The sequence below is a fragment of the Microcebus murinus genome, chromosome 2 (genome assembly GCF_040939455.1).
Source record: "Microcebus murinus isolate Inina chromosome 2, M.murinus_Inina_mat1.0, whole genome shotgun sequence".
In the NCBI taxonomy this organism is placed as follows: domain Eukaryota; kingdom Metazoa; phylum Chordata; class Mammalia; order Primates; family Cheirogaleidae; genus Microcebus; species Microcebus murinus.
The window spans coordinates 91,048,770-91,063,541 of record NC_134105.1 but is presented as its reverse complement, the minus strand read 5'-3'; the positions used below and the strand labels follow the sequence as shown (position 1 = coordinate 91,063,541).

The following is a 14,772-nucleotide window of genomic DNA, read 5'->3' as shown; positions in this document are numbered from 1 at the left end:
AGTAGGTATGTTAGGAAGGTCTGGAATTCAGAACAAGGGAAATTATGCTGCATACTATTGTGGATAAGTCCAAGAGAGTATGGGACAGCATACAGAAGAAATACACAGAGAGTATGATGAAAGAATTTCCTCCTCTTGCCATGTTCAACATCGATGGAAATCTCTTAGAATCACTTTTAGAATTATAGGCCTATGCAGATCTTCAGGCAGTCCTAACAAAATATTATGGTGAGTCATATGTGTTTTAGTTGATAGCAAGGTTCCCTCTCATACCTTTGAGAAAAAAGGTCTAGTCCTGGAATATATTTCTGAGTCACATGTTAAAGGTGCCTAGTTGGCCAGTGGACTATCTTTACTCTCTCCCTTGCCTGTTCCTATGAAATTGATATTACCAAGTGTATAGAGACTAAGCGCAGATATGACCACAACAGTATATAGTCTCCTGAACTACTATTCAGATAACTCTTTACTTATCTTGTTTTCTCCCCACTTTCAAAAAAAAGAAAACACAGGACATAGGGTCAGAGAATAGAAATAGAAATAAAAATATAGGAAATAAAGAGCAAACAGGAAAGATAAGACTGAAAAAAATCATGGAATCAGACATAAAGAATATACCAACATGCCCCTAGTAAATTAAAATATTTAATGAAGTTTCCTTTTTTTTTTTTCAGAGATGGAAAGTATAGGTAAGGCTAGGGAAACATAACGTAGAGCAAAGGGATGTACCCAAGAGAAAATAGTTGTTTTACCATTTTACTTGCCTTGCTTGCTTTCTTCATAGGTGTGCCACTGCATATGTTCTACTGGCTGAGGAAGAAGCAACAACTATTGTAGACGCTGAAAGGTTATTTAAACAGGCACTCAAGGCAGGAGAAACAATTTATAAGCGGTCACAGCAATGCCAGCACCAGAGTCCTCAGCACGAAGCTCAACTGAGTAAGCAAATTTGAACTGTCTTTTAGCCCTGTAATCTCTGTAATTTGCTTTTGTGTGTGTGTGTGTGTGTTTTGTTGTTTTTTTTTTTTTTTTTTTTTTTTTTTTTTTTGAGACAGAGTCTCGCTTTGTTGCCTAGGCTAGAGTGAGTGCCATGGCGTCAGCCTAGCTCACAGCAACCTCAAACTCCTGGGCTCAAGCAATCCTGCTGCCTCAGCCACCCGAGTAGCTGGGACTACAGGCATGCGCCACCATGCCCGGCTAATTTTTTTTTTTTTATATATATTAGTTGGCCAATTAATTTCTTTCTATTTATAGTAGAGACAGGGTCTCGCTCTTACTCAGGCTGGTTTCGAACTCCTGACCTCGAGCAATCCGCCCGCCTCGGCCTCCCAGAGAGCTAGGATTACAGGCATGAGCCACCACACCCGGCCTGTTGTTTTTTTTAAGACGGTCTCACTCTGTTGCTTAGGCTGGGACGCAGTGGCATGATCAGAAGCTCACTTCAGCCTTGAACTCCTAGGCTAAATCAATCCTCCCACCTTAGCCTCCTGAGTAGCTAGGACTATAAGCACATACCACCACACCTGGCTAATTTCTTTTTATTTTTTGTAGAGCAAGGTCTCACTATGTTGCCCAGGCTGGTGGTGAATTCCTGGCCTCAAGCAGTCCTCCTACCTTGACTTCCCAAAGTGCTGGGATTAAAGGCATGAGCCACTGCTCCCAGCCTCTTTTATGTTTAAAACACTAAACAACAATAATAAAACAACTTAATACTTAGAGATTAATTTTCATAAACCTAATCTATTCATGATTACCTATAATCCGGTAAGACAGAAGCATGTTTTAGCCAGAGAATGCTGAAAGGGAAAAGATCTGCTGTGGTTATTGAGAGTGATGCTGCTCTGAGACTTAACAGTAATTTGTTTCATATAATTGGGCTGGTCATTAGAGAAACACAATTTGAAAATATTCAGCATTCAGGAGAGCCTTCTAGCCCTCTAGTGATGATAAGTACCTATTATTTTTATTCTCATCCTTAGTCTAAGCAACAGTAGAGGCACATCATTTGGTTATTCTTCAAACTATATACCTGCATATAGTGGCAGAGAGCAGCCCCATTCACACCATCTGATTCTTAGCACAAAATTCAACCTCATACTTGGCACTGAGTCTTTCTTTGGTAGATTTTTCTCCATGATGTATTTGGGATCAGGAGGGCCATAGCAACTGAAGTCCTTTTTTTTTTTTTACCATCCTTAGCTATACTCTCCCAGTTATGATTGAGACACTTTTACTAAAGATGTTAGCATCAGCAGTGCTGCTGCTTCATGCTATTTTTGTGGGCAGAGCGTTTTAGTTATTTTGGCAGATACTGGGTAATAAATTGAAATGTTTATATAATGCATTATCTGCTGGCAGTTAAATTCTAAATCTTTTGTTTGTGGAAATTAAAATTCAGATAATGTTTTCTCTGTAAGCTAAATACTGATTTATACAGTATGTTTCATTAATGCATGTTTTTCTAATACACAACTGTGGAAATATATAATTTTATAGCCTGAAACTAATGAAACTACATCTGTAAAAAAAGTCATGCCATTTGTCATTGTATAATCTCAGATATGGTTATGAGATAGTTACAGAAATATTTGTTAGCTCTTTGTAGAAGTAGTTTTATAGTTTGTTAATTACTAGCTGTTAAGAAAAGTTTATATTGGCCGGGCGCGGTGGCTCACGCCTGTAATCCTAGCTCTCTGGGAGGCTGAGGCGGGTGGATTGCTCAAGGTCAGGAGTTCAAAACCAGCCTGAGCAAGAGCGAGACCCCGTCTCTACTATAAATAGAAAGAAATTAATTGGCCAACTGATATGTATATAAAAAAAAATTAGCCGGGCATGGTGGCGCATGCCTGTAGTCCCAGCTACTTGGGAGGCTGAGACAGAAGGATCGCTCGAGCCCAGGAGTTTGAGGTTGCTGTGAGCGAGGCTGACGCCAAGGCACTCACTCTAGCCTGGACAACAAAGCGAGACTCTGTCTCAAAAAAAAAAAAAAAAAAAAAGAAAAGTTTATATTAACCATGGAAATTTTGTTTTGGACTTTTTTTTTGTTTTTCAGCTAAAAAAATAGAGAATGCTAAAATAATTATACACAAACTGAAAATATTAATAGTAGGTTAATATTATGTTTTCCTATTAATGTGTTTCTTTTCTGTTAATATTAAAGTGAACTTGCTAATTATACATGAATTATATATACTAAGATTACCTATTATTAGAGGCAAAAGTAATTCAATGTATATTTTAAGCTTGTAACACAGAAAACTCCAAACAATACACAAAAATAGGACTCCTATTCAATTTTTTTGTTTGTTTGTTCTTTGTTTTATTTTTCCCATGCCCACCCTCCCCCCTCGAGTAAGAGCTTCAAGCGTGTCCATCCCCCAAACGTTGCACATCTTATTCGTTTGTTTGTATATCCCCTCCTTCCCCCTCCTACCCTTCTGACACCCGATAAATGTTACTCCTATATGTCCACTTAGGTGTTGATCCGTTAAAACCAATTTGCTGGTGAGTACATGTGGTGCTGGTTTTTCCATTCTTAAGATACTGCACTTAGTAGAATCCCATTCAGTTTTCATCACTCAAATTTAACAATCAATATTCTTCCACTCTGACACAATTTAATTTTAATTGAATCTTCCAGGGTAAGTAATTAAAATTAATGGGTAATATGTTAATGAGATAGCAAGCCATAATACAAGAGTGATAGTTGTGTCATTTTTTGTTTTTCTAAATAGGGAGAGATACTAATGTACTAGTATACATTAAAAGAAGATTGGCAATGTGTGCAAGAAAATTAGGAAGAATAAGAGAAGCAGTAAAAATAATGAGAGATGTAAGTAAATCTTATGGCTACACTACTATATTTATTCCCCCCAAAAAACTAAAAATGTAGTTCAATTTGCCAGTTATTTTAAAGCAGAATCACTGCTTTTTAATTGGTAGTTTTTATAATAAGATAGTTATTGAATATACATACTTAAGGGATAGGTCTTCATAGTTTTGTTAAGAAATGAGAATTTCTACTTTAATGAATTTGGCTGTTCTCTATTGAGCTCCTTTGTTATGATTTTAATCTTTTTTTCCTTTTAATATACAGTTGATGAAAGAATTTCCTCCTCTCACCATGTTGAACATCCATGAAAATCTCTTAGAATCACTTTTAGAATTACAGGCCTATGCAGATGTTCAGGCAGTCCTAGCAAAATATGATGGTGAGTCATATTTGTCTTAGTTGATAACATGGTTAAAATATTCTTTTTCCAATTATGTAATTATAAATATAATCATATCCTAATATTTCTCTAATTTTCTCTTTTATTCTTACCAGTCAGTATTTAGTATGCATAAGTATGAGTTGCTATTTAATCTTTCTTCTGTCAAGATTTGTTTGTTTGTTTATTGAGTGCCTAACATGAGCGAAGTATTCAGAATACAACAGTGAACAAGAAGACATGAAATTAGCCCTCATAGGATTTATAGTTTAGTGAAACATACAGACAAATGAGCAGCAGTTACATTGAAGACAGGATATTAGGTAAGATAAATGGAACAGTATGGGTGCTGTGCACATAGGAGGGTTCCTCATTTGTTTTGGACTGTCAAGGAAGGCTAGCAGAAGTTGTTTAGCGTATGTACTTGTAAGAGGAATTCAGAATAACATTTTTACAATGCTTTTTAGTTATAAAGCATAGTTTATTATCTCATCTGATCCTTACAGTAATCCTGTGATGTAGTGGATGAATATTTTTACTGCTTTCAGTTACTAAATGAGGAAACTGGAGTTCGAGAAGGTTAAATTATTGAGTAAGGTCTCCCAGTCAGTAAGTGGTAAACCTGAACTTAAAATCCAAGTATTCCGTTTCTTTGTTCATTAGTCTTCCCATAGTAACAATTCAATATATATTGGTTATTTTTATTATTAACTATTAATATAACATTGTCAGTCTATTACAAATGGAGTTGGGAGTATTTTAAAGCCACATAACCTTTCTCTTCATTCTGAGTGAGGCATCAGCTTTTAACCCCAAGCTGAAAACTTTGGGTTAATGTTTTTGGTCATATCTTTCACTATAACAGAACACATATAAGTCACTTACTCACACTTGTCCTGTTGTAGATTCCTACCCATTAGCTTGGGAATCCCTATGACTTAGAAAATTTGAAATGTGTTATACTTGGAAAGAGAAGTTCATTTCTTTTAAACATCTGGAATTCTTAGAAAGTGCTTCAGATTAGTATAGGCTCATGGAGAAATTTGTAAGAAATTCTTTCCATATGTAACTTACTGGATTGATGGCTTGGTTATGATACTTGTGATGAACAAGCTTAGGGACTAAATATAAAAAATCAGAATAGGACCGATTCATGAAAAATAAAGCTAATTACATTCTGTGCCAATAGGGGTAGAAGAAAAAAAAACCTAAAACTAATAAAACATAGTTAAGTTAATATGCTTCTGTTTTCATTATTTTCATGAGTCCTGATTTTTGCCTTTCTAGAATCCTAAAGAAGTTGAAAGCAAATTTACTTCTTTAGTCCTTCATTTGCTACTATAACTCTGGAATCAAAACCAGCAAGAGAGTTCTTTGGTCTTATTCTTCTGATAGTATTATTTGGGTCATTCTTTTAAAAAGGCTTTATGTAATTAATTTATTTCTAGTTTCAGATTAATTATTTTTATTTTATAAAAAGTAATCATTTAAGAAAATGTAAAAAATATAAAAATTTAGGAAGAAGAAAAAATAAAAATCATCCTTGGTTGAATCAACCTGGATTTAACTACTGTTAAATATATTTTTCCAATCTCAGCTTTTCTCTATGGATCAGTGCAGGTTTTATATAGTTCTAATTATACTATGTCTTTTTCATTGAATAGTCTTATTATAAGTAGATTATTATAAACATTTATTGAGCACTTTCCACCATTGTGCAGAGGACTTCAAAGACATAATTTAATCTCTGCCAGAAAACTACCATTCTCTATTGTAAGAAGAGAAAACTGAGATCAAAGAAGTTGCTACTAGCTTAAGGATACATGGCAAGTAAATAGTAGAATCAAGGTTCAAATTCAGGTTTTTCAACTACATGTCCAGGTGCTTCTACTGTATTACATCTGTTGAATTTGCACTATGAATTATTCTTATTAAAAATTATATTAAGATTTTTTTTGTAATTCTTACCTATGAATTATTACTACAGATATAAGCCTTCCAAAGTCAGCAGCTATCTGTTATACAGCAGCACTATTGAAGACAAGGACTGTTTCAGATAAGTAAGTGTTGTAAAAACTACAATAATTTGGAAAGCCTGCTGAATTCAGTATTATGTTTTTCCTCCACTGACATTAAACCATGTATTTTTTCCTCCCTAATTCCTTCTGAATAACTCTTGATCTTCTAGGTCTTTGAGGCTTCTAAGTATGTGTAGTGGAAACCAGCAAGGTTTTTAGAGCTAAGTAAATCTGGGTTCCTATTCAAACTCTATAACATTCCACTTATAGGACTTTGGGCAAGTTAATCATTTTGAGTGTCTTCCTCATCTCTAAAATGAGAATAATAACACCATAGGGTGGTTGTTTGAGGATTATGTGTATTAAATACCTAAAGCAATATCTAGAAAGAAAGTATGCATGGTAAATAGTAACTATGATGATAATGATAAGGGGTATGGTAGGGAAATAGGTTTATGTTATGTGTTCTTAGATGATAATTCTGAGTTATTTTGCTTTCCTTGTATTTTTGGCTGCCTTTAATGAATTCTCTTTATTCTGCAGATAAAATATTCACAAACCAACCAAATGATGAGCATTTTCTTTTACCCTAGATTACTATACCTTGATAGGAATTAGAATGGAGTATTTAGTCTGTTTCCTCTCAGATGAGAATTTGATAAGAATGTACTTCTATTTCATTAAATTCTCTGGATATCCCTGTGTAGCATTTATTACTTTTCCCAAAGTGTGTCTTCAATGGACTTTTGAAGGCTTTCTTTACCTAAGTTTGAAGATTTTCATTCCTTATGCTGCCTTTTCTTATATGTTGAACCAGAAGGCTTTACTTTCATTTTTAGTAGTCATCTGGCTTTGTCTTTGCCATTGCCAGAAACTTCTTTGATTCAGGGGACTATATTATCATCTAAATCCATAAATTCTCTACTTTTTTGGTATATTCATTTCCTTGTTTTGTGATTTTCTTACAGATTCTCTCCAGAAACAGCCTCTAGAAGAGGGCTAAGCACAGCAGAAATTAATGCTGTGGAAGCAATTCATAGAGCTGTGGAATTTAATCCTCATGTTCCAAAAGTGAGAAATTTTATGATGAAAATGCTATTTTTATTTAAATTCATCAAATTGATGACAGTGTGTAGACCATAGTTTGGGTTGCCGTAATTTGGCTCAATTGTTTTAGTCTGCTATACTTTGATACTTATTATTATCCTTAAAGGCATTCAGAAAGGTAGGTAGCAGCAGTGGTTAACTACATGCTTTGTAATTGCTATCAAATATAATTTGAACTGTGTCCACTTAGCTGTCCTTTTACTATAGTTATAGAGAAGAAATGATCAAATAGCTTGGTCTTAATAAAAGATCATTCATATTTCAGATCGCTAAATCAAATTTCCTGTTACTGTAAAAGCTTTTTCTAGACAAATGCCTGAATTTTGAACTAGGGCTGGGTAGACAAAAACTGAAGACAAATACATTCAAGTAATTAATAATAGGAAACAGATGTAGAAGTTCCCAGAAAAACTGGTGCTGAGTTGGTTTTTATTTAGTCCCAGATGAATCTATATACTTGTTTCTTTTGTCTTTATATTGTACATTTTGCAGTCACACAAATTATTGTTTAATCTTTGTGTGTTATCACGCAAGATTAAATTTTGGGTTTTACAAACAATGTCCCATGTTAGGAAGCATAGACTATTAAAGAATAGATGCCCTTGCTACAAATGTAATTATAGCTTTGATACCAGTATAGTGTGTATTAATAGAATTTGGAAACTAGAGTAAAGAGCTACAGTAAGGAGATTAATCTCTCAAAGATAATCTCCAAGAAGAGAAAGTTGTAAGCCTGTTAGAATAAGTAAAGATATGATTAAGAAAATTACTAAAGTCAAAGAATGAGAGTCAACATACCATTCTTTCATTAAGTGACACTAGTCCTACCTCCCCCCCTTATCTGTGATTTCACTTTCTGCTGTTTCAGCTACCCATGGTCAACCTTGGTCTGAAAATAAATGGAAAATTCCAGAAATAAACAATTTATAAATTTTAAATTGTGTGCCATTCTGAGTAGCATGATGTTATCTTGTGTTGTCCCCCTCTGTCCAGCATATCCATGATGTCTAGCTACCTACCTGCTAGTTACTTAGTAGCTACTTGGTTATCAGATTGACTGTTGTAGTGTTGTAGTGATTGTGTTTAAGTAATGCTTATTTTACTTAATAATGACCCCAAAGTGCAAAGTGCAAGAATAGTGATGCTGGTGGCATATTGGTGGGCTTTTGGTTCTGTGTTTGTTTTTTTTTTTTTTTTTTTAAGAGACATGATCTCCCTCTGTCATCCAAGCTGAGTACAGTGGCATCATCATAGCTCACTGAAACCTCCAACTCCTGGGCTCAAGTGATCCTCTGCCTCAGCATCTTGAGTAGCTAGGCCTATAGCCATGCACCACCACACCTGCCTAATTTTTCTTTTCTTTTTTTTTTTTTTTTGAGACAGAGTCTCGCTTTGTTGCCCAGGCTAGAGTGAGTGCCATGGCATCAGCCTAGCTCACAGCAACCTCAAACTCCTGGGCTCAAGCAATCCTACTGCCTCAGCCTCCTGAGTAGCTGGTACTACAGGCATGCTCCACCATGCCCAGCTGATTTTTTCTATATATATTAGTTGGCCAATTAATTTCTTTCTGTTTTTAGTAGAGATGGGTTCTCCTTCTTGCTCAGGCTGGTTTCGAACTCCTGACCTCGAGCAAGCAATCCGCCCGCCTCGGCCTCCCAGAGTGCTAGGATTATAGGCGTGAGCCACCGCACCCGGCATGTTTGAGAAGTTTTAAAAATAGTTTTCAGGCCAGGCTCAGTGGCTCATGCCTGTAATGCTAGCACTCTGGGAGGCTGAGGTGGGTGGATTGCTCAAGGTCAGGAGTTCGAAACCAGCCTGATCAAGAGTGAGACCCCGTCTCTACTAAAAAAAATAGAAACAAATTAATTGACCAACTAAAAATATATAGAAAAAATTAGCCGGACATGGTGGGCATATGCCTGTAGTCCCAGCTACTCAGGAGGCTGAGAAAGAAGGAATGCTTAAGCCCAGGAGTTTGAGGTTGCTGTGAACTAGGTTGATGCCACGGCACTCTAGTCCAGGCAACAAAGTGAGATTCTGTATAAAATAAAATATAAATAAAAAAAATAAAATAATTTGCAATCTTAGATAATATTATTTGATCTTAGATGCCTAGAAGAAGCTCTAGCAGGATAGGATCACCTTAATCCAGTTTCAGGGATTGATAATTTCTAAGGCACCCAGATGACATGAAATTGGGCTGCAGTTCATTAAAGTTTTATTTTATTTCTAGTTCACCCTTATTTCTAGGATGTAGCCTTTCATGGTCCCAATCCTATTGGGGAGGTTTTACTAGAGCTCTTACTCTTGACAGGCCTTGGACTCTAACTTTTGTTGTCTTATCTTTGTGAAATTGGCAAAAAGGCTGAAAACTTCTTAGCCATCTCATCCAAAATTGACAAGTCCTCCTACAGTAAAAGAAGCTCCATATGTGCCTTGCTTTTCTGGATTTCTGTCTTTTTTAGATTGCGCCCTGGTAATTCTTTACTCTTCGTTAATTCTCTGATGTATTCAATTAGATATTTGGCTCAGTTTTTCTAGTTATCTGGGAGGACTGATCTGAATTTCCTGTGTCCCATTGCTGGAAGCAGAAGTCTGTAAATAATTTTAAATGAAATCCTTGGTTCTCATACTGCCCAGTAGATTCGCAACCAGACTGCCAGTGTCTGAATTCTGGGGCTACCATTTCTTAGCTGTATGACTTTGGACAACTTATTTAACTTCTCTGGACTTGAGTTTCTCCATCTGTAAAATTAAGATAATATTTTGTTTCTCATAGATTTGTTAAAAGGATTAAATGAGTTCATATCTTTAAAAGGGTTAACAGAGTGGCTGACACATAGTAAACATTACAGAAGTGATGATTATTACTGTTCTTATCAGGCTGAGATGGTAATTTGTTCCTTGTGGGAGAAAATAAGCAGTAGTTATTGATCAAAACTATTAAAATGAAATGCACCATTAAGATGTCTAAAATTTTTATTTAATTCTACTCAAAATAACAAAATTTGAAACTATCTTCTCCCTGTGGTTGTAGACTTGTTTTCTGTCTCAAAAACCATGTTATGCAAAATGTATTCTCAGCAGTAACAATTCTGATGATGTGCATTGGTTTTCAAAATTACTGTCTGAGGCACTTGGGTGGGGGTGATGCTAACCGTTTCCCTAATAAGAAAATTAAATTGTTGTATAGGTAACATAAATTAATGTCTAGATTGAATCTGCTTTAGAAAATCTGTGATGCTGTTAGGGATGCTCCTTATTGCTGATATGGAGAAAGTTTTAGTGGTCTGGATAGAAGGTCAAACCATTATAAAATTCCCATAAGTCAAAGCCTAATCTAGAGCAAGGCTCTAACTCTCTTCATTTCTGTGAAGGCTGAGAGAGATGAGAAAGCTATGGAAGAAAAGTTTGAAGCTAGCAGAAGTTGGTCTATGAGGTTTAAGGAAAGAGCCATCTCCATAACATATAAGTGCAAGGTGAAGCAACAAGTGCTGATGTAGAAGGAGATGAATGTTGTTTTCATGCCTACTGACACAGCATACATTCTGAAGCCCATGGAATAAGCAATAATTTCAACTTTCAAGTCTCAATATTTAAGAAATACATTTCATATGCCTGTAGCCTGATTCCTCTGATGGATCTGGTCAAAGTAACTTCTATATGCATTGGGAAGCCAAAAAATTTCTGTTACTTGCTTTATTGTGATTTTCACTTTATTGCAATGGTCTGGAACTAAACTCACTGTATCTCCAAGGTATGACTGTACTTACAATGGGGAATTCATGATATATAAAATATGCCTCACTAAAACTGTTTATATATCTGTATATATACCTATGTATGTATGCACACATACACTTTAACATGTTAAAATCATTTTTATTTATAGGTAGGAATTTACCTATTTTCCTCTCAACTAAATATCAAAGCAGATGACAGTTCAGTTGTATCAAAATATCCAGCTAAGCAGAGTGGTGCTATAAACTTAGATTATTGTTTGTGGACAAATACTTTAAGCTGAGTGTTATCAAACACTATAAATAATTATTAAGGAAGGTTTTTTGGAGAAATTTTAAGCTCTACCAAACTAAATAATATCACATTTAAATAACATTAATGTTAATATGAACTGGGAGAGCTCTGGAATTTGTGGCTGTCTGTTTTTTACTAGGCTTTTACAAGTGATGAAGTATATACAGACCTCTTTCTTTCTCTTTCTTCTGTTTTGGTTTCTATTCCTGATTCTCAGCTGGAGGCAAGCAAACATAAAGGGCATTAGACGTTTTCTTCTTCAAACTTCAACTGTGGGTCATGATAACTTATTTAACTTGATAAACAGTGACATTTCAATATGTATTTCTTTAAAATTTTCTTTTATTCTCACAAATTTATTATGCATATTTGTCAGATGGTTGTATGAGTCTTAGCAGTAAAATGGCAAAGGATAAAGCTGCTTTAGCAAGAAATATTTTTTGGCAGCTTTCCACATAACTGCAGCAGAAATGGCTATAGGTTTAGAGCTGTGCAATTTGTTAAAGCTGGAAACTATTAGAAAGTGCAGTAGAGAAAGATCATATAAATCTCTTCAGGCTATGAATTTGCATTTAGTTATTTCATTAATATTGATTGCATGTACAGGTTTTTTTATTTTACTCAATGAATTTTAGTAGATAGTACTGAATTTTAGTATTATAATACTGATAATATCACAGTAAAAAATTAGCATATTTTTATGGTTTTCAACTTGCTATGGCTTTGGTTTAACAGATTTTTTTTTAGTTGTCAAACAAAGATATAATGCATCTTTCAGTTACTATAGGAATTGTCAGTCTTTGGATTTTCAGTAGAAGATGTTTCAGATATTCTAAGTATTTCACAGCATCCTGTTTCATTCATTCTAGTCTCTCATATCTTCATTATCCAACCATCCAGTAGTTTTATATACAATATAATTCACATACCATAAAATTCACTTTTAAAGTACACAGGTCAGTCATTTTTAGTGTATTGACAAGGTTGTAAAATTACTACTACTATGTAATTCTAGAACATTGTCATTACTCCAGAAACAGACTGTGTACCTATTTGCGGTCACTCACCATTTCTCTTTCCCTCAGTCCCTGGCAACCACTAATTTACTTTCTGTCATTATAGATTTGTTTATTCTGGATTTTTCATATAAATGGAATCCTACTACATATGGCCTTTTGTGTCTGACTTTTTTCACTTTGCGTAATGTAACATGTATTGATACTTAATTCCTTTTTATAGCTGAATACTTTTTATTGTATATAGATACTACATTTTGTTTATTCATTCATCAATTGATAGGTATTTGGGTTGGCTTCACTTTTTGACTAGCATGAATAATGCTGTTACAAACATTAATGTGCAAGTATTATGTGAACATGTTTTACTTCTCTGGGGTATATACCTAGAAGTAGAATTGATAGATTGTAAGGTAATTCTGTGTTTAATTTTTTGAGAGACTGCCAAACTGTTTTTTAAATTGGCTGTACTATTTTACATTTCCTCAGCAATATGTGAGAGTTCTAATTTCTCTACATTTGTGCCAATGCCTGTTATTATCTGTCTTTTTTTTTTTTTTTTTGAGACAGAGTCTCACTTTGTTTCCCAGGCTAGAGTGAGTGCGGTGGCGTCAGCCTAGCTCACAGCAACCTCAAACTCCTGGCTCAAGCAATCCTCCTGCCTCAGCCTCCCAAGTAGCTGGGACTACAGGCATGTGCCACCATGCTCGGCTAATTTTTTCTATATAAGTTGGCCAATTAATTTCTTTCTGTTTATAGTAGAGACGGGGTCTTGCTCTTGCTCAGGCTGGTTTCGAACTCCTGATCTCGAGCAATCCGCCCGCCTCGGCCTTCCAGAGTGCTAGGATTACAGGCGTGAACCACCGCACCCGGCCAATCTGTCTTTTTGAATATAGCTATCCTAATGGGTGTGAAGTGGTATCTTATTGTGGTTTTGATATGCATTTCCCTAATGACTAATGGTGGTGAGCATCATTTTAATATGCTTATTGGCAGTTTGTATTCCTTCTTTGGAGAAATGTCTGTTTGAGTCCTTTGCACATTTTAAAATTGTTTTTTGTAGAAGGTGTTCTTTAACATTATTATAGTAGATTATTGACATTCTTTTTTTTTTTTTTTTTTTTTTTTTTGAGACAGAGTCTCGCTTTGTTGCCCAGGCTAGAGTGAGTGCCGTGGCGTCAGCCTAGCTCACAGCAACCTCAAACTCCTGGCTCAAGCAATCCTGCTGCCTCAGCCTCCCAAGTAGCTGGGACTACAGGCATTCGCCACCATGCCCGGCTAATTTTTTGTATATATATTAGTTGGCCAATTAATTTCTTTCTATTTATAGTAGAGACGGGGTCTCGCTCTTGCTCAGGCTGGTTTTGAACTCCTGACCTTGAGCAATCCGCCCGCCTCGGCCTCCCAAGAGCTAGGATTACAGGCGTGAGCCACAGCGCCCGGCCTGACATTCTTGATTGTGATCCAAAACCATTGTGAATCTCCATATTTGAAAATGCCATTATCACATGTAATTTTACTCATGAAATGTAAATATGAGAATGAGTCATGGACCTTTTTGAGAAAAGGATGCTAAAAGATCTGTTAGGCTTATTTATTAAGTCAGTTACTCACATGTGTACACAAGCCTGAGAGCACATGATACAAATTTGTGTTTTAACTAAATGATGGCTGTTATAAATCATGGATGTTTAATGTTCTCACAGATAATTGAAATTATATGATTGAAATTCATGAATGTCAACGATCTACTGTAGATGTACAACACTTGACATATCAGTTAGAATAATATTATCTAACTTTAATTGAGGATCTAGCGATAGCCTGGTGTAATATTTTATTGAAGTATTTTTTTGTTGTTGTGACAGAGTCTCACTCCATTGCCCTGGATAGAGTACAATGTCATCATCATAGCTCACAGCAACCTCAAACTCCTGGGCTCATGTGATCCTATTGCCTTAGTCTCCCGAGTAGCTGGGACTACAGGTGAGTGCCACCACACCCAGCTAATTTTTTCTATTTTTGGTAGAGACAGGGTCTTGCTCTTGGTCAGGCTGGTCTCAAACTCCTCATGACCTTAAGTGGTCCTCCTGCTTCAGCCTCCCAGAGTGCTACTATTATAGGCATGAGCCACCGTGCCCAGCCTAAAGATTTTTTAATACGCATACTACCACCAAATTCTTTTAAATTTTATTATTTTATATTTAAATTTGAAATAATTACTTTAAAAGACAAAACCACAAAATAAAAAGTTCAGAAACATATCCACATATATACTTTTGTCAATTGAGTTTTGGCAAAAGCACCACTGTAATTCAATGGAGGAAAGGAACCTCCTCAACAAATTGTACTGGAACACCTAGATATATAAATGGGGAGAAAATC

The 14,772-nt window shown here is 35.5% G+C and overlaps 1 protein-coding gene across 5 annotated transcripts in view; it reads left to right on the top strand.

Moving 5' to 3' along the window:
* The window catches only part of ST7L (suppression of tumorigenicity 7 like), an 80,370-nt gene that overhangs the window by 28,397 nt on the left and 37,201 nt on the right, over nucleotides 1-14,772 (top strand). For all 5 annotated transcript variants that reach the window (XM_012778486.3, XM_020282353.2, XM_020282349.2 and 2 more), the window contains 5 exons: nucleotides 785-939; nucleotides 3,735-3,832; nucleotides 4,097-4,211; nucleotides 6,199-6,271; nucleotides 7,198-7,300. In XM_012778486.3, coding sequence (XP_012633940.1) covers nucleotides 785-939; nucleotides 3,735-3,832; nucleotides 4,097-4,211; nucleotides 6,199-6,271; nucleotides 7,198-7,300 — 544 coding nt within the window. The remainder of the gene's footprint in view (nucleotides 1-784; nucleotides 940-3,734; nucleotides 3,833-4,096; nucleotides 4,212-6,198; nucleotides 6,272-7,197; nucleotides 7,301-14,772) is intronic.